General features: G+C 40.1%; 1 protein-coding gene across 2 annotated transcripts in view; it reads left to right on the top strand.

The window, feature by feature from the left end:
• Positions 1-21,170, top strand: part of SEMA3C (semaphorin 3C) — a 162,592-nt gene that overhangs the window by 124,334 nt on the left and 17,088 nt on the right. For both annotated transcript variants that reach the window (XM_084629060.1, XM_084629059.1), the window contains 4 exons: positions 530-599; positions 3,850-3,994; positions 10,131-10,353; positions 20,273-20,361. In XM_084629060.1, coding sequence (XP_084485186.1) covers positions 530-599; positions 3,850-3,994; positions 10,131-10,353; positions 20,273-20,361 — 527 coding nt within the window. The remainder of the gene's footprint in view (positions 1-529; positions 600-3,849; positions 3,995-10,130; positions 10,354-20,272; positions 20,362-21,170) is intronic.

The raw sequence follows: 21,170 nt of genomic DNA, 5'->3' as shown, positions 1-21,170 counted from the left end.
ATCAGGGAAAGGTATAACAAGAACTTGTGGCTGAAAGCTGAAGCCAGACAAATTCAAATTAGAAATTAAGCACAAATTTTTAACGGTTAACCACTGGAAAAAACTCCCAAGGGAAGTGGTAGATTCTTCTAGCCTTAAATTCTACACATCTTTAAATGCACTATAACTTCGACTCCAGTGGGACTTAAACATTACCTAACATTAAGCACATGATTAAATGCTTTTTTGAGTTAAGGTCCTTTTGAGGAGAATGGGAGAAGATAGGTACTGAGCACATTTGAAAATTTGATCCATTTATTTGTGTGTCTAAATAGGGGCAGTTGCGTATTGAGTTCATTTGAAAAGCAGGCCCAGAATGTGTAAATGCTAGTTTTACTATGACCAACCTTTAATATGATGGGCCTGACCATTGAAGTCAGAGACAAAATTCCTATTGAAATCAATGTGAGTAGGATGGGGCCCTAAATTTTGAGGTTTGAAAGTAAAGCTAGAGCAATTACTCAACAGCTGTGTTCTTTCTTTCTCACAGAGGATGTGTTTCTCCTCGAAACAGATAACCCTAGAACAACCCTGGTGTATGGAATTTTTACAACATCAAGGTAATTTTGAAGATTTGTAGAGGCAGCCTCTGTGAACAGCCTCAGTTCCAGTTCCATATAAACACAGAAAGAAGTATTTTGATCTCAAGGCAATTGAGATTGAATGCATTACCAATATATCCTGCAACTATTGTTGCCACCTTTCAATTCTGCTTATTCTCATCAATTGAAAGCACAATTACTTGTGATCTGTGTTGGAGCTATATTCATTGTGCCAAATTGATCCCTGTTGTCTCCAATACAACTATACCTGAGATAAATTTCCCCTCTGCTCCCAGCTTTTAAAAAAAATATTATGGATTATATTGAGAAAATGGTTCCTGTTGTCTCCGTATGTTTACTAGATAGCGGGGAAGAACAAGGACATCATGTGTGATTGACTTCAGTGGCAACTGAGGATTCTCAGCACCTCATCAGGCGTCCTTAGCTCCTGAAACATCAAGCCCAGAATTCCTAAATAAATTCATGCTAATAGTTCGCATTCACATAGCTGGCAGACTATTCCATGTGCCAATAGGACTTTGGCTCCCAAAAGGCACCCTTATATCCTGTTTGATCAAGTCCTTCCTTAATCACAACCTGAGTTTTCAGCCTTCTCTGGATCACTGCAAAAATGGGCACTTCTCATCTCTTGGCAGATAAGAGCCCAGCTTGCTGTGAGGACAGGTTGGATAGTTATTTGAGAAAGTTCAAGATTTCTTGTTAAGCTTGCTGAGATAGTCTTTCAGAGAAAAACAGATACTAACTTTATTTGTATTTTGATGTTTTGGGGGATTTTGCTCTTGTCCCAATTATCTGAACAATGGAAATGCCACTGCCTGTCTGTCAATGTATTTCTAATACATACCTCTCTGTAGCATTTTGGTGCATTATATTTCTGTCCAAAAGCTGGACCTGACCAGTTAGAAGATTTTTTTTAAACTGATTTTTTTGGTTTTCTTTCTTTTATGGAAAAATTTTGAATAAAATGGAAAAAAATAATTTCAGTTGAACATTTTCATGTGAGAAAAAGTCATTTTCTGACCATGTCAACCACCGTGATAATATATGCCCCATAAATGCCAATTGTCAAGCTTACATATAGCCAAGAAAAGATAGTTTCATAATATTTAGGTGAGGGGGGAAAAAACAACCTTGTAGCTTAAAAATAGCTGAGGCTATCTATACTGTATGGCTCTGATAGCACAAGAAGAGAAAATGCTGAGACAATGTTTAGTGATAAAAACCACACTTATGATTATGTTATGGATTCAACATGTCTGAGTTGGAAACTGTTCTATCTAATTCTCATGGTATTCCTGCAGTGGAAATTGGGTTTGAGTTAAGGCACCATATAACCAGACTGAACACTTGGTCTATTCCAGATCCTCTAGACATTTTCTCACTTCATACAAGGTTTTACTTTTGTCTAGGTTTCTGTTTCCACAAACCACAAGACTTCTGTTTGTTTTTTTTTACTCTAGATTGAACATGTTGTGTAATTAAACCTAGCAGTCATAATGAATTTCATCTACTTGTACTGCCTGTATCTTTTTCATCTCTGTAGACCCCAACCCGAGAACAGTAATTGGAGAAACAGACTGCGAGATAAAAATAATTATGAACTTTAACTAAACTATATTGGTCTAGGCCGTGGCTGAAGTGAATTATTTTTATAGCAGGATCTATTATACAACTAATAAAGGTGCATTGTCTGCAATGATAAAGTGCATCCTTTAAACCATATCTTATGGCTCCCATGAATACCGGGGAAAACTTCATAAAACAATTGTGAAGAAGAGAGAGTTCAGACAGTGTATGTGATTATAATGCATCTGAGGGCTTTCTCAAGGTAGCACGTGTGGCATAGAGCAATGGGATTGCTGGGTAATGTCCTGTAGCAGTTACACATTTTCCTCTTTAGTGATTTTACCTGTTCAGTGCACAACAAAGAGCAATTTCAATTTTCCTCATCTCACACTTAATATTGAGCAAATCTGGAATGTTTGGATGTTCATCTCTGAAAAAAACATCCAAAGTGTGCCTTCCCTCCTCCCCCAACACATACATTGCACCCTTTCACACAGTGGACACAGAACGGGACTGTTAATATCACAGCCAATGTCTGAAGATCATTTCCTTGACACTGGAGATCATCCTTAATGGAGAGTGCTAGGGACAAATACTGGCTGCAAAGTCTCTGGCAATAGGGCTCCACAGCACTAAGGAACCCAGACAGAGCCTCAGTGGGTCCATATTAATGTGAAGGCACAGGGCCTGTGCAACTGGATCCAAACTAATCTCCTGGGAGTTAGTGGGTCAGAACCCTAGTTCAGGCTGTGGGAAAGTCAACCCTCATCACTCCTGATGGAAGAATGCATAGGAAACTCTGCAAAAGGAACCTCATGAAGTTTCCTGGCCTCTGTGGGGGTGTTTCCATGTAACACCATGATCTTAGCCCATATTATTTATAGAAAGGTCAACACTGATTACAATAGTCTAACTGCATTTAATTGTGATTATTGTTTTAATGAATGTTCTATCCAGGTGTTTTATAAGGCAGCTACGGGCTCTCATGAACAGAGGGCCAGGAGAGATGTGTTCTGTTTCCAGTTTAAACACACAGAGAGTGTCAAATCCTGGTCTCACTGAAGTCAGTGGTATTTTGACCACTGATTTCATTGGGAAAAGGTTATGCTCTCATGTGTGCCGTATAGGGGAAGTCATTTAACCAGTCTCCGCCTCCATTTTCCCCATCTGTAAAACAGGGATGATAATAGTTTCCCCTCTCATTGGGAAGATCGATACTCTTTGTGAGGAAAATGTTACCTAGCTTTACAGGTTAATGCTGTGTATTGTAAAGGTAAATTAATGTGTGCAAAGTTCTTTGAGGTCCTTGTATGGAAGATGCTCTAGAAGTGACAGGTTTCAGAGTAACAGCCGTGTTAGTCTGTATTCGCAAAAAGAAAAGGAGTACTTGTGGCACCTTAGAGACTAACCAATTTATTTGAGCATAAGCTTTCGTGAGCTACAGCTCACTTCATCGGATGCATGAAGTGAGCTGTAGCTCATGAAAGCTTATGCTCAAATAAACTGGTTAGTCTCTAAGGTGCCACAAGTACTCCTTTTCTTTTTGCTCTAGAAGTGCTACATATTATTACTTGTGTTATCTCTATGGGCAATGTTGCATCACTGAACCCTTTGTGATGATGGAAAATGTTATGTAAGAGATGGCAGATCGTGATGCAAATATTTTCCTTGTTTTTTCCAGCTCTGTATTCAAAGGTTCAGCAGTGTGCGTGTATCACTTGTCTGAGATCCAAACAGTGTTCAATGGGCCCTTTGCACATAAGGAAGGTCCTAACCACCAGCTAATTCCATATCAGGGAAGAATTCCATATCCACGACCTGGCACAGTGAGTACTAAAGACATTTATGCAAGTCAGGGTTGGCAACTAATTGTCTTTGTTTAATTTAACGAAATATCATAAAATTGGTGCTAAGGCACAGACTATACATTATATCTAAAATTAGTTGTAATTCCCTCTGCCTGCCTACTTATTTATTTACCTGTCATACACATCACTATAATATCTGAGAACTATTAAAATAAAAAATCAATCTCTCTCTCGCTTGCTATTTCTGTCCAGCAAGTAGAAGTAAATTATTTCATTAGATGTCTATTATTTTTTAAGAGTATGTGTATATTTGAGAGAGAGAGAGAGAGGGAGAGAGACAAAGAAAGTGCAGGGGCTATTAAGAGAAGCCAAGTTGAAGAGTTTTGTATTTCACCCTGATTATTCTTGCCTCTTATAGTATCGAGTTCTATATTTTACGTCCAATGCCCATAAAAGTCTGTCCCCTGCGCTCATGAATCTTCCCCAATTTTCAACAGTTTCATTATTCCAATGGAACATTGAGTAGGTGTGGTGGAGGTCATGGTTGCTGAGGGAGAGAGTGTCTCAACTGACTATGCCAATCTCATGGACGATATTGAGAGTTAGAAAACAGTCCTTGAAATGGACTGTGTGATGGATGAGAGGCCACGATAATCTGTTCACTGCAACCTGTGTTGCTGCTTCTTTTTGTACCAGTTGGAGCTCTCTCAGGGCCTTGTTTCAAGATATAATGAGTTTCAATAATCAGCCTAGAGATACTGAATGCATAGAACAACATGGCCAGGTCTATGCCTCAAATCTTGTAAGGATTTTTTATAAAATTGAATTGTGCCCTTTTTTGTACAGGTAATGTATAGAGAAGGCCTGCAGTATATATATCCAAAAATGCCCCTCCCCCCAAAACTGCTTGTATTTTACTTCAGAAATATCAGGAGTCCTTTATTTTTACTGGAGGGTCTATGGAGGTTCTCTGAGATGTAGGCAACCCTGTGCACTGTGGCTTAAACTGTCCCATGCTGTTCTCCTCTCCTGAAAAATCCTCATATTCTGTTCATATCTCTAGAAGCATTTGCTTGTTATATCATATTTGTGATGAACATCCCAGCTCTTAAAGATTGGCACCATAGCAAACTTTCAGTGTTTCTGAATTGACAAATGAAAATACCCTCATTAGCAATGATCAATCATATGGTTAATTACCTATGAGAGCATCATCAGCTAGCAGGATTGAACCGGGGACCTCTGGAGCTTAGTGCATGAACCTCTACATCTCTCTCTCTAAATGGTCACAGTGCCACTGGATGGGCCAGAACACCACACCCAGGAGGTGTGTGGGTTACAACTGCATCTGGGCTTTGTAAAGAATAAAAGTCCCAGGGACAAGAGAAATGTAATGCTTTGTAGCTTCGGGAATATCAGTTCAGTCTCTTATGATATTACTGGCTGTCAGATTTAGGACATTCATATCACAAAATCTCTTCAGAGTTTGTTAGTAAATACCTGATGTTCCGCTGTGGTTGAATGGTAGCATTCTTGCTTGTAATTAATTCAAACAGTATTAATCTCATGAGTTCACTGTTGCTTTAATTTTACTGTTTATGAAAATATAAAATAAATGGCTCATTTAACCAGGAAGTTTCATGCTCTGGTGATTAGTCACATTTCAGTGTTTCTTGCTGCTTCAGGAGTATTGTATCTCTGTATTTTTTCAACCACTGCCATGTTATTCTTGGTTCATCTTATGAAGGCTTGTGAAGTATTCCAAACAGGGCTAAACAGGGGATCAGGCAGCACAACGGAAAGGAAAATTTAATTTAGAATTGGGTTTTACATAGTGGCAAAAATTATCTAAATTTATCAGATATGCTGATGGGCTCTGAGTTTGAAGGATCCTGAGAAGAAAGTTTCTTGGGGATTGTTATGGACACCTCAGTATTTGCATTAGTTCAGTGTGAAGCTGCAATTAAAAGAAAAGCCAGAAAGATGGTTTGGTACATTAATAAAGGAAGGCAAAAATAGATAGTATAATAGAAGGACATGATTAGTGATGCGTCTAAACTGGAATGTTAAATCCAAAGCTCTGCACATTTCTAGGGGATAGGAGAGTTGTATCTGAATCTTCTGACTAGAACTCGTCCCTATATTTTTTCTTTGGGTCAAATCCAAACCTCAAGTAGCCTGGTAGTAGTTCAGAGAAGGCCATGAGAACTGCTATCCAAATCACCCCATGTTGAGCGTTCAGCCAAATTTTCCCCCTTCTACTGCCAGTTTTTCCAAGACAAGACATGACTGGACTCTAATATTCTTTCCCCAAGACTCTCCAAATTCTTCTACACAAAAGTCTTTTAACAAGCCATTCCACAAACACACAAGGAAGTGTGTCACTGATTTCCAGTTGTCATGTCAGCCAATTCCCATGGTACCTCCATTGTTCTGCATAATCCAATTCAGTTCAAATCAGGACAACAATCTCATCAAATTTGACTGAACTCTGCATCCTTATCATCTGAAACTGCTTATCCTCTCATCTGTTCCCCTGATGCTTCTCCACAAACCACCCTATTTCATCACAGTCACTAAACAAAACATTTTCTGACATGAGATTTCTGTAGCTTGTCTCTGCTTTTCCTCATTGGCAGAAGGTTCTGTCTCTGACATCATGGAAGGATTAAGGTTTAAATTCCATTTCCCACTGAAGTCAGTGTAGGTGCAGCACCCTTGAAAATATGTCCAGTTTTATTTAGAAGCTTAAATGTATATTCAGATGCCTACTTTTGGGCATCCAAGTTCGAAAATTTTGTCCAAAATACATTCTGGGTTAGGAGCCCCTTTTCTGCCAAACATCAATATTGGCCACTGCCAGGATGCTAGATTAGAACGACAAGCAATCTGACTCAATACGGCAAATCCTATGTTCCACTTGCATAAATAGATCTTTCAAATTAAACATTTTTATACAAATGCACTTACAATCAGCCAAAATGCTATAACTATAAATATCACAAATGCTTCAGCATAGCTTAAATGGAATTAAATAAAGGAATACATTCGCTAGGCCACCGGCAGGCTCTGCAGTCTTTGGCTGCCCCTTTACTACATACCAAGCATTTCTTATTTCTTCCACAAACTAAAATTACTTATGGAAAACTTTTATGACATAATTGGCAGCTTCCTACTACATTCAGAGCTGGTTAAGGGTTGTTTCCATTATCCAGACTCTACAGAAATATTTTTGTACCCATAGCTCACTGAAGAATGTACTATAAACCAAAGGGTTCCTCTCCTCCTTCAGTTCATCTCTAATGTATGGGGCTATCCCAGCAGGCTTGTGGGTGCAAAATGTGCTGTGAGTGCAGTCACCGTGTGGTTAAATCATCTGTAGGAGAGGGAGTGCCGCAGAGGTACACTCAACTCTCCGAGGAAGGGAACAGCTCATGTTGTACTTCAGTGACTTCTCTGGTTGGCAGCAGAGAGACACAAGCTATGAAGCTTTCTGAGTCCAGTCCTTCATGGCCAAAGGAATAATTTTCATGACACGGGTCTTTGGGTTGGTAATAGAGGCAATGAACTGGTCCAAGAAGGATGTCTGGGACTTGCCTGAAACAACTATCTAATTATCCATCTGCAATTCATGAGGATTTATATGCCAGGGTGGGAATAAATAGGGACAGTTGAATCTGGGATAACACTGGAAAACTGGAACTGCCTAGGATCTGTGAGGCAGAAGGTGGGGAACATACAAACGGCCATACTGGGTCAAACCAATGGTCCATTCATCCCACTATCCTATCTTCCAACAATGGCCAATGCCAGCTGCTTCAGAGGGCATGAACAGAACAGTCAATCATCAAGTGATCTATCCCCTATCGTCCACTCCCAGCATCTGGGAAACCTGGCCTAGAAGACAGAAAAGGTAACTGTTTTCTAAGGAAGGAGGGCAAGGACAGGTGATATTGGTCTAGGATGCAGGTGAAGGGGGGGGGGCTCTCTGATATAGTTCTGGGAGTGCCTTTGAGTTTTGGGGTCCCTTGCCAAGAATCAGCTTACTTGGAGCCCTCAAAAGACTGTAGACAGCCCTGTTTGTCAGTGCTGGTTACAAATTTCTGAAATTTGCCTTGTATTTCCTGGAAAATGAAAGGCCCGTGAGCTGCAGAAAGCCAATGGAGTTCTAGAGCAGCAGGAAGTGAAGGAGTTGGCTGGGGCTGAGAGAAGTCATGTAAATAGGTTCCCTACACAGCACAGATTTCTATATTGGAACTGATTTCTCCTCTCCCTGTCTTCTTCCCCACATTTCCCCTAAATACAACCTGTCAGCTCTCTATGGCTGGAATTACTCCCTTGTGAGTACCCAAGGGGACTGATAGATCACAGGATTGATCAATGGGATGGTTCTTCATTCAGTGTAAAGAAAGGGCTAGAGCTGGGTGGGACTTCGTTATCCCAGATTGCTGTGGCGGGAGGGGCAGGAGGGAACCTGTCCCTCATAACACCTCTCTCTATGGGCTCTTCCCATCTCTATCTCACCAACCACAAAATATTATTTCTCTGTAGGAGGGGATGAGCCATCTGCCCCCTGGGGTCTTTTCATTGTCTCACAGTCAAGAAATGAAGGTGAAAGGCAGGGAGGTTCTGCTGTCTTTGTATTGCAGCCCCTTAAAGTTGTACAGACATTGAGTGAGAACTCTCACTTTGGGATGCTAGAGGACTCTTTGAGCTCAGTGCCTTCCTGTTGTTGTTACCAACATCCATTTGGCACACTTAGAATCAAGCTAGGGCGAGGGGACCATTACTGGCTGGTGTGCAGTACCTAATCTGGGTAATAGCTGGATAGCTTGGAAAATTTGTGGGGCTTTGGAGGACAGGGTCATTGTAAGGCCTTTTCCTAGCACTCTACAGAAAGCTACAGATTCTTCTGACAAACCCATGGCTCAGAATTTACCTGTCAAATGTCCCTTCATGCCTTGATGAGACATAGGGTCAATCCACATTTTACAGGCCCCTGAAAGGAGCAAAGCTCCAGAGCTAGATGAACTGCACAGAAGCTGCCTGGTAAACCCTGTGCTATGCAGCAGTGTATTGTGGGTGACTCTTCCAATGGTAACATAGATAGGTGCAGGGCACAGATATGCGCAGGCTCATAGATATGTGTGGCCATATTGCCTGTTTACATGGACTGTGTGCAGCAGGCCGAAATTTGAGCCTGATTCAGGAAAACACATAAACACATTCTTAGCTTTAAGTGGTGCTTTCACCCAGAGTTAACTGGCCTGGTTGAGGGTACGGGTTAAAGCCCAGATACAGTTTCCATTTGGACTGGGAACCTACTCACTTTGCCATAAGGATGCAGGCTAACTCACCTGTGGGCTGAGGGTGGGTGTAATACCTCCAGTGTCTTCCACTAGTCTCCTTGTCTGCCCAGTTCTCTTAGAAGTCACTGGGAAAGAAACATAGCATGGCTCAGCTTATTGCACCAGAAGCCCTAGTGAAATGAGCACAGAACCAGTGAGGACACAGTAACACAGGAATGGCTTTGCAGTGTGGCTCCTCACACCGGGGTTAGGCTTCCCTGCCTAGTCATGTACAGTCTCAAAGGGTCTGGGAAAGGCCCCTTGCATTTTCTCCCTTCTTGTGCATGTGCACAAGGTTTGTCCAAATCTAGCCCTATGTGCACTGAATAATTATATATTGAATACTGAATAATTATAACACACAAGCAGAGGTAGGTACCTAGTTAGGCATCTAAATATACCTGTTGGCCTTTATATCTATTTTTGTACTACCCAGAGGCAAGATCTTTATATCTTTCCCCTTACCAGTCACTTGCATTCTTTGCAGTGAGAACTTTGAGAGCACAAGGAATGCAAAAATAAGGCCCCTCAAGCATGGAGCATTGCCATCAGCCTAGCTTTTAAGAACACACAAATATGTTTGTTTGTTTTGTCCCAGCTGAGGGCAGTTTATAGACATAGCTATTAGAGTACAGCTTTTCCATTATATAAATATAATCATTTTCACATGGAGTATGAAGTGTTTTTTCAAAAAAATGTTACCATGCCGCCTGACCATCAGTCAGTGTTTGTAGATAGATTGAAGACAAAAAATCCTTGATAGATGCTATGCACTGTTAAGCATTACTATGAATTCTTCCTCACAGTGTCCTGGAGGAGCCTTTACACCCAACATGCGGACAACCAAGGAATTCCCCGACGACGTTGTAACCTTTATTAGGAATCACCCCTTGATGTTCAATCCCATTTACCCAATACACAAAAGACCATTAATCATTCGGACAGGAACAGACTACAAGTATACAAAGATAGCAGTGGACCGAGTTAATGCTGCTGACGGACGATACCATGTCTTATTTCTTGGAACAGGTAAGATGTACTTAACAGCAGCTATGCACGGAATTGTTTTATTTATTTAACTTTGATGTACTGCATTGTAGTTTTTAGTGAATTCCAAACCCTGTACAGCCTACTGTCTTCACACGTGCTTATTAAAACATAATTACTATATACTTAAGAGATATAATCAGAACAAAAATAGAAAGAAAATAAAATGAATATTTATTGTAAAAAATAGAATGGTTCTCATCAGAGACAAAAGCCAACTTTGTTGTGTGCAATGTATGGTCTAGATTTACTCACCATGAGTAGCATCATACCCATGAGTAGTACCATTAACTTCCATGGATTAATGTACTATTTTCCAGGACTAGGAATATGGGAATCTGACATTGTATTATTACTAATTATGAACATCATATGAGGTAAGCTGCCTGTGAAAAGAATGGTAATGTGGCCAGAAAGTTACAAGGGCAGAAATAGCAACTTCACAATAATGTAAAAATATAGAGGGTTTTAGCAAATAGAAAAGGGAAAACTGTATTTCTAGTGGTACTGTATTGTAGAGACTTTCTAAGTCTGATTCTATGATTACAAATATTTCCTTAATAACATAACAAACCAAATTCTGCTCTTAGTTACACCAGCGTGAATCTGTAGCAATTCCACTGAATTCAATGGATGTACTGAACTGACACCAGTGTAACTAACAAGTCTAGTGATTTTCATTAAAACTGTAAGGTTAGAGGATAGTGATCCAATTTACTTTTCAAATGTATTGTGACATGATTAGAATTGCAGAGAACAATCAAGCAGTGTCAGGGAAATAGACTAAAGTAGCTGATCTAGGGCTGGATCCTGAAAGCCCTCTGCATCTGGACCTGCCATTGACTTAGTGGTGGGCTGTGCTTGAGAAGGGCTTGTGGCCTGGAGCTCTGATAAACTAAAATCCAGGGTTATTGATTCTATTTGTGAGCACAGAGCAGTTTCAACTAAAAATAAAGCAGATAATCCTATGAGAACAGGTTTGTCTCTGAACTTCAGACATGTCTTATAGAGATGTGGAACTACTGTTTCTACCAACAAACTACCATTTAGGCCACATGGGTTTGGGAATTACCATCCTTGTATTAGACTCAGGAAACCAAGGCTAAAAATCTTTCAAATCACCAGACTTTTATGAGGAGGGGATTAAAAGAAACTCTCTTCACTCTTCTTAAAGGAAGTCCCCAAACACCAAAGGAAATAAGAATACAGAAAAGCTCTGTTATTGTTCCCATGGCAAACCATCACCAAGGGCCTCCATTCACTGTGTCGTGATTCATCAGAATGACACTCACTCTCTGTAGTGGCTAGTGTACATCATTATAAGGCATGGCAGCGATAGAAGACGCATAGAGCTTTGGGTATTGAATTACAGCAAGAATTTAGTGAGTTTTGGATCTGGGCATTCTTATTTTTCTTGGCCATCTGATGCAAAATTAGTTTTAAAATTGCCTTAAAGTCTCTTGGTTTTGCTTTAGTTGTCAGGTCATCAGACTAAATAAGAAACTAGTTAAGACACTTTTTTTTTTCTTAGCAAGTATCAGCATTACTAGTAGGCCTAGTGAATCCAATGTCCACCCAGGACCTTTGGATCCTTCAGGGTTTAATTTGACACAGTAGGTCCTATATCGCCTTTCCTATGGAAGAAGCAAAGAAGGGTGCTGTGCATGCTACTGTGGAAATCTCTAGAGAAACACTTATACATGCCCTCCCTACTTATTGTTCACATAGATTAGCATCAGCCATGTCTTAACAACAACAAAAAAATCTTGGTCTTCTACCAGCATAGCTTCTCCTTGCCAATTCACTGTTTTTAACCACACAAATACTTTGGCATGCAATAGAGCTTTCAAATGAACATTTAAATGTCAGTATGGTTTACAAGTGTAAACTAGTATCATTTGTCTAAACATATGGTGTGTGTTTTTTAACTAGAGGAAAAAATGCTGCTAAAGATTAATTAAGAAGCCAAGCCATATAAGTCTCCAGCTAACACAAGGTACATTTTATAGCAGTTACAAAATATAGTATATATTATACTATACAATATACAAAATAGTAGTAATAATTAATAATGTGCTGTACATATAAAGTGCCTTACATTTTTGATGCTTTGGACAATAATGATATTTAGCATTTCAATAGTTCTTCCATCTAAGGCTCTCAAAGCACTTTACTAATTTTATTAAACTGAAACTCATAAATGATGTCACAGGTTTTAATGATGAACAGTAACTTCGGGCCGAATCCAACTTGAGTCAATAAAAATACTCACGGTGACTTGAAGTGGGAGTTGGAGCAAGTCTCAAAGTCAACAACTGAATATTAGCAAATTACTCCTCATCAATTCCATTGAGGAGGATAAATACAATCCATGGCTGAGTCCCTTAGCTGCTCTCTGTGATGCCTAACCAACCTATAAAATGAGGTTAAACTCTTCCTGAGTTTAACCTCATTTTATAGGTTGGTTAGGCATCACAGAGAGCAGCTAAGGGACTCAGCCATGGATACACAATGAGCAAGTGGCTCATTAAAGGCATAAACATACCTGGGCTGTTTATATGTGTTTGTTTTCATTCTATAATCTGCCAGCACATTGTCCACTGCAGGACGATTTGTGCATTATACGTAAGCATGGATGTTACTTATCGATTTATACTTGGGTCAAAAAGACCCTTTTGACCCTTGCGGTCCCTTCTAACCCTTCTATGATTCTATGAAATCCAATTTAGTGCACCATCTCAAAGAGTTAAAATTAGAACCACAACTGCTGAAAACAATAGACTTGATGCTCTGTGATATATACTATTTATAATTTCTGCTAATCTATTTTTTTGGACGTTACAATTCCTGGGTGGTGCAGAGATTCTTCTGAAGATCCTAATAGCTTCATAGCCCTGCCATAAAATAAACATATGACATAGGTACAGTGCCTCTCAACCCTTGTAAATAAAAATGATCAAATTTCTGTCTCTGTGAGGAAAGACTCTACCCTTTTCCTTGGCTCTGTGCTTTCTGTGAAACTCAGGAGGATTCGATAAAGATATTAATGGTAAGAAGAAATGCAGCGAGGATTTCCTCTTATGTAAGTTCATCCTAGAAAATGCAAAATTGTATTGTATAACAGTATTTCAGTTGATAATTTCTCGGGAGCCCTGAGACCCTTAGCAGTGGAGAATGGGCCTTGGCACCTGGTAACAATTACACTCAGTCTCTGATGGTGAGTTACTGCTGCTGAACTGAGATGTTGCCAGTCATGTCTGTCACTGTCAGTGACCTGTCTCATGCTGCATATTGGAGTGTTTTATGTTGTGCCAGATGCAGAGCACACAAAATGTTTAGCTTCCCGCGCCTCCTTGAGAGTCTCAGTAATAAATCAGTTCCTGAGTGCAAGTGAACAATAACAAAAGGAGCTCTAGGAACCCCTGTATTTTTCATCATGTAGCCATGGCACAGGAAGGGTACAGCCAGCCATGTCTTTTTTTTACACTAAAGTGAAATAAATGCAATATTTCTCTGCACCCGCAGCCAACCATGTCAAACTCACTGTAACTGTTCCTTGCCAAGAGTTAATTTCAGTACAGTACTTCTTTTCTAAGCTACGTGACTAGTGAAATAAATCCCATAGACTGACATTGTTCTTGAAACATTACACACAGCTTTTCTAATGATAACGATCTCGCATTTACAGTGTGCCTTTCATCCTGAAGAATCCCAAAGCACTTTACAAAACCTGCCAGGCTGATGCGAAGGAAGGCTTGACACAATGGGGATCTCTACACCCACCACTGAAATGGAGGTGCCTGTGGGGTGAAAAGCAGCAACTACTTAGCCGTAGATAGACAAGTGTAGAATACCTTCTCATCCCAATAGAAACCACAGCTGTAATTAGCTGGGCACAGTGTAATTATCCATTTGCATATTTGGCGAGGACAATGAGGCTAATACCCTTTTGTCTATGTCATCTGGTCAAGACCTTGGATTTAGATCTCTTCTTCACTTACTCTGCTTCTCTGTTAGGCTTGTGCTTGTCTAATTTTGCAGCTCATAAAGCATTTCATTTCCCTTGCATTTTATTTTAATTGCATTACTCCATGTCTCAAACCTCCATATTCTCCACTTTATCCCCTGGTAGATTGTTTTCCCTTTTAGTTTAAGAAAGACAACAAAGCAGCATGCAGGCATTTTCTTAAGGTTAATATTTATTTTTTAACTTTGCGACCTACCACTTGCACTTCCAAAGTCTTTGTGCAGAGTGCACCAGATTGCACAATGCTTAGACTATGCATGCTTTCTTTATTGTTGTTAGTGTTATGGAAATATTTAAATGTCCACGTCAGGTTCAGGCACATTCAGCAGTCACTGGCCATCCTTAAGCATTTTCTCAGCTCCTATAAGACATGAGGTCATACAGCTTTTGAAAAGGGGGCTAAATTACTATTGTAAAAGGTGTTTCAGATTTCAGGATGATTTAGCACAGTTTCATATGTTTAACTTGGGCCGTGTGCATGTGGTTTTGTCTCCAGTGTCTAACGTCGTGTGTGCTTGTTCAGTGTTTCTAATTATCTTTCCGTCTCTCGTCCAATTGTTTGAACCCTTCATTTGAAAGACTGGTTGCATTTGGCACTTTCAGAGCATGAGGTTAAAATATGGATGCCACATATGTGACTAAATCCCTGGAGTACTAGCTTTTGTGGTGTTGGCTGTCTTTTTGGAAGACTAACTCTCACCAACAACAGTAGTATCCAGCAATGGAATAACTCATAACATGTAATGAACTACAGATTGTTACAGAGCTATATAATCTGGTGAGAAAAGCAAGCCTTAAGTTCACTAGTTGGAGTTCTGTGTTTGCGCTCTGGAAGAAGGTTTTACACAAGAGTGATACCAAAGACAGCCTGGTTCCCCAGGTCTACTCAGGCATTCAAAAAGAAAAGGAGTACTTGTGGCACCTTAGAGACTAACCAATTTATTTGATCATAAGCTTTCGTGAGCTACAGCTCACTTCATCGGATTCATAAAGTGGAAAATACAGTGAGGAGATTTATATACACACAGACCATGTGTATATAAATCTCCTCACTGTATTTTCCACTTTATGCATCCGATGAAGTGAGCTGTAGTTCACGAAAGCTTATGCTCAAATAAATTGGTTAGTCTCTAAGGTGCCACAAGTCCTCCTTTTTTTAAAGAAAAGGTGAATGTCACTAGTCGGTAATGGAAGTTATCAGGTCTCGATTAGGAATTGAAGTCTATCGTTCCAAGAGTTTTGTCGTTTCGAAAGAAACTAATATACAGTACTTGACCTTGCTACAGTAGGTGATAATACCCATGTTGTATAGAGACAGATAAGGGGAGAAGAGGTCTGTCATGTGAAGCTATGGGCCAGATCCTGAGAGGTGCTGATGTCAGAGGAAGTTCCAAGTTCTCAGCAACTCTCAGAATTTTGTCCACTGGAAATTGTGGAACAAGACAGAGGGGAAAAAGTATAAAACAGTGGTTCACATGGTGTAGCGTAAAGGCCACATGTTTAAGGAATTGTAGCAGGAGACCAAAGAGGCCATTGAAGAGAAAAGTAACATGTAAATGAGAATCTGCTTAAGAAAGAAAGAAAGAAAGAAAGAAAGAAAGAAAGAAAGAAAGAAAGAAAGAAAGAAACGGTGAGCTAGGAACTCAGATTATGGTATCATGCAAAGAGCAACTTCCAGATGACAGAAGCTTAATATATTGTAGCTCCTATGGGTCTCAGCTGGGGAAAGACTTCTTTTTGGTTCACATTCTACAGAGCTCAACCAATAGACAGGCTATTTGAACTAGGGCTGCACCCACCTACCACTCAGCCAGACCTCTACTCTCCTTGCCTCTCTCTTTTTCTCTCTGTTACAACATGGGTATTGAAACCTACTGTAGTAAGGTCAAGTGTTGTGTATTACCTACAGAGAGACCAATGAAAGGCATAAATCTGCCATGTAGCTTGGTATATTCTAGTGTTTAGCAGACACAATGGCTTGTCTCCTAATTTAGTAGAACTAACACATTCGTCAAATTCATCTTTGGAGTGACTCTAGAGAAGTCAACAGAGTTACTCCAGGAAAGAAATTGTCCCTCTATTTGTTTGATTTTTATAGGATCTTGTTGTGAATATAACTGACTTACATTCATTCTGTGTCCTCTTGTACCTTGCTTTAAGAACAATAATGAACTGGAAAACACATCAGACTGTGTGTAATTTTGCATACCTCGTGTCCATTACTGTTTTGCCAGTATCCTTTCCAACATTCCTTTTGACCCAAGAATTTAATTCCATTAACAGAAGTGAACAAACAAGATTTGCAACAAAACTCAAATGTAGTTATTCTGAGATGAACACATAGAAGTGCACTTGGTTTGACAACCACTGTTCTTACAGTCTAGAGAGCTAAACATTTTGGAAAAGGGACTAGGAAAGCCATCTGGGGACAATTATTTTTGTTTCACTTACCAAGGAAAAGACTGAACAATAACAGTAAAACTAGTGTTATTGTGTATTGTTAGGGAACAGCCCACAGGCCAAGGTTAATCCTTGCATAAAATTGTTTTTAATGAGCAATTTTCCACTGTCATGCTTTACATTGCATAAAATAAGTTGAAAATATAGCAGGACTAGTAAGCACAGTAGAGTGGTGTGGGGATTCCTTATGAAAGGGAATGTATCTGGAGATAAGGATCTGACTTGTCATGTTAAAATAATATTGAGACAACAGGCAATAAATTGAGATGCAAATGGGAAATACTGTCCGCTTATCCTGTTTTATCAAGGCATTGCAGAAGCTAATGATTCAGGAACCCAGTTTTCAGATGTGGAGTACCTTATAAGGAAAACAAGTCCCTGAATTTGTGTGCTCATATCAGTGCTTAGTTACGTAAATACCCATGCTGGTCTCCTACTGTAAGTTCTAATTTCAGCATCCCATTTCAGGGTTTGTGCATTGAAGACCAGTTCACAGTTTTAAATGTGTGGAATGGATTGCTACATAGATGAAATACACTTACTTTTGTATGGGTCAGACCCATATTGCATGTGTGAGGATAGGAAGGGTCTGTACCAATGCACATTTGAGTATTTTACATCCTGTAAGTGAGGTTTAGGGGACACAGGACAGGCAGTTGAGAGTCTATTCCAAAATTCATGACAATCAGCAACTCCTCCCCACCACTATATTGTATATCCTGATATTGAGGGAACAAAGGACGTTGCTGGAGAAGAGTCATAACACAATGCTGTGAAGGGAGGTGAGAAGGAGAGGGAATAGAGACAGACTATGTGTACAAACTACACGTATTCATGACTTGACTGGCTTTATAGAGGTAAAAGTTAGTGCCTTATCCACACACACACTCTCTCTCTCTCTTCATCTCAGCTCCATGGAAGGACATTCCACAGTACACAGGGAGCTTAGAGATTGTGTAGGTCCTGGCAGCCAGTAAATCTCTTTCAGGTCCTCACAGTTTTGCTAATGCTGACACCCTGTCCAGACCACTGGGGTACTGTCAAAAGATTTAGTTTCAGGAAAGTTTCTTCTGAAAGAACTGGTTTATCATGTCATTGCATAATGAGGACAAACGATAACCATAGAACAAATCCTCATGAAATATTCATGGCTAACATTTGCTGAGCACGTACAGTTGATAGCTATACATTTTTTTATATCTTGGCTACTTTAGGTTTCTTGATGTAATGTTAAAAAACAACAGTGTGGTTTAGGTGTGTGGTCAGGATTATTGTACATGAGTACAGTTATTTATTTTGAAGCCAAAGTATGCCTATCTGCTGGCTTACACTACGGAAAAAGAATGATTTAAATTATTTACAGCAACCAACTTGCATTCTAACTCCAGCTATGGAATGTAGTCACTGACCTTAAAAAACAAAATCACAAGTCTCCTGCTTTTGCTTTCCTCTGTCAACATCATAGATTGCCTGATGGGAAGCTCAGATCATCTGCCTACAGGCAGAAACACACACACACACACACACACACACCCCTCTAACATTTTACTGACCTGCTCAATTCAACATTATTATTGAAACATTTCATGACAAAAGGGGGATACAAACTCTTTGCTCTTTCTCCTCTGTGACAATATGGAGCAAAATAGGTTTGTTATAGTCAGTCTGAGTTCTAGTCCTTCCTGACAAGAGGAACCCATAGCCAGGGGTGCTGGAATAATTTTTATGGTGCGGGTGCTGAAAGCCACTGAACTAAACTGTGAACCCTGTATATAATGGAAACCACTTTAAGCCAGGAGGTGCTGCAGCATCCCCAGCACCTCTAGTTCCAGCACCTAGGTCCATAGCCCTTTTTTCATCCAAGACTATGTCTACACTACAAGATAGAGGTGTGATTCCCTTGCTTGTGTACACATGTTTGTGCTAGCTGTCATTGAACTAGCATGAGTATAAATTACACTGTAGCCTCAGTGGCCCAGGTAGAGGCAGCAGAAGCTGAGTGCTGCTGAACACGACCCCGCTGAAACCGATGGGCTCGGCAGGGCTCAGCAGTGCAATAGCAGCTATACCGCTGTGCACTCTCACACTAGCTTTGTGAGAGCTAGCCCAAGTTACGTGTACATGAGCAGAGGAATCACACCCCTATCTTGTAGTGTAGATATAGCCCAAGGCTCACGGTTTTCTGAAGAGCCAACAAAGTCCTGGCTGATCAGCATAAAATTAGTTGCTAAGATCCTCTTTCTGGTCTACCATTCTTACCATCTCAAACCTTTCTTTGAGTCCATCTTCTGACACTGCCTTTTCCACTGCATCAAATACAATACATTTGTCCCTACCTTGGAGGCCCTAAAACAATGGAGTCCTGGTTTATGACGTGGGCCCCTGGGTGCTATGGTAACGCTAATAATTAATATAATATAAATCTCTCCCATTTTTATCTGTTTCTATATCATATTGTGTCACCTCACACACTGCCTTCAATGTCATCCCTTTCTCACAGAACATCATCCCTGAACAAATCCTTGAACAGCCTCTCTGAACCATAAAGCCACTACCTTGCCCATCTTCAAGTCCCACCTCAATCCCCATTTCAAATGTCATGCGAGCAAATTGATTTTGTGGACAAAGACTACATGCTACTATGTGTTTTTATGGCGCTGCTGTGGGAGACCAGTTTTCGAGCATTCCTCATGGGCATCCTTGATTCTCATGTGGATAAAAACAATGGCTTCTGTTGCTACATAAGGCCCCAATTATTGATGGTGCACACCAACCCACACTGGCGAAGGCTTGCATCTCACCCATGTTAAAACTGATTCTTGCACTGAAATTTGTACCATGCAGATTGCTTACATGTTATTAGTTTCTGTTATATGTTGCCAGGAATTGCACATAAAATTCGGCATTGTATCCATTTCTCCATTCCTTTGTTTCTGTTGTGTTTTTAGATTGTAAACTCTTTATGGCAGGGGCTGCCTGTTCCTCTGTGTTTGTATGGCACCCAGTACAGCGAGGACCTAATTCTGTTGGGTACCTATGGGTGCTATAAAAGAATAATACATAAATGAATGAATAAATAAATATCTGACCATGACTTTATCAAAAAAAGTGTGAGGAAAGTCTAATCCCTTTATACATCTATTGTCTGCTTGTATGAATCACACTAGGAAGAGTTATTACAGATATTTTAAAATCAAACACAAAGTTATTGGGCTCATTACAGGAGTGACTGGATGAAGGTCTATGCTCTGTGTTCTACACGGGGTCAGACTTAGATGATCTAATGGTCCCTCCAGATCTTAAAATCTATGAATTTATGAAAATCATTTCCACCCTTCTCTCCACTAAGCTTTTTCCTCTAATATTTTTTCCTACTTGGTAAGAATTCATCTGTTCTCTCTCTCTATATTCCAGATCAGGGGACTGTACAGAAAGTTGTTGTCCTACCCACCAACTCTTCTGCAAGTGGAGAGCTCATTTTAGAAGAACTGGAGGTTTTTCAGGTTTGTCTTGCTCCCCCTTTCATTCCTCCAACATGTACGTTCACACAAACACTTTGGTCTAAAGGACTTTAGCAAGGGTGACTAGCACTTGATAAAAGATCAAATAAATTAGTAGAATGTCAGCTTGATGCCCTCCAGCTGAAGGAAGTAGGAATAAGGTGATGTCTAGTGTACTGTGGAGTGTAAATGGGCTTAAATCCTTTTTTTTTCTTCTTTTTTGCATTCAAATGCCTTGTATTTCTTATGTCGTCATCCTGGCTCAAAGGATTTTGATAATTACATTTTTTAAGAGGTCATGTTATACTGGCTGCCAGCAGGAGACTTTTATCATTGGCATCACATATTGAGGCAACAGCCATTTGCAGCTGGAATCTCAGTTTTTCTTTTTCTTTCTTTCTTTTTACTTCTTTGATTATATGATAAGCTTTCTGATTACGAGCCACATTTTGAAGCAAACTAGTGTTGTTTTTACTTTGCTCCAGTTCTTTAAAGCCAGATGTCACTGGAGTCAAAAAGCTTTAGGCCTAAATCACCCTAAGCTGAAAAGAGGCATAAACAATTAATGGCAAAAATAATAAAAGAGTCTCTCTCTGTCAATCATTCTAGCTGCCTGTTAGAACAATAAGGAACTGTTTACCCCACTGGTGAAAGCTCTTTGAAATTTGTGAGCGGACTATCATTTACCAGGTAGACTCAGGGAAAGTGATGGGGATCTGGGCTGAGCTGCACTGCACCCAGGGCAGCTCAGCCTGTTGTGCCAAGGGCCTGGGCAGCCCGCTTGCTATGGTGCGGCTAACTTGCTGTGTAGG

The sequence above is a fragment of the Lepidochelys olivacea genome, assembly GCF_965140295.1.
Source record: "Lepidochelys olivacea isolate rLepOli2 genome assembly, chromosome: 1".
In the NCBI taxonomy this organism is placed as follows: Eukaryota; Metazoa; Chordata; order Testudines; family Cheloniidae; genus Lepidochelys; species Lepidochelys olivacea.
The sequence above is the reverse complement of the archived record's forward strand: the minus strand, read 5'-3'. Positions and strand labels throughout refer to the sequence as shown.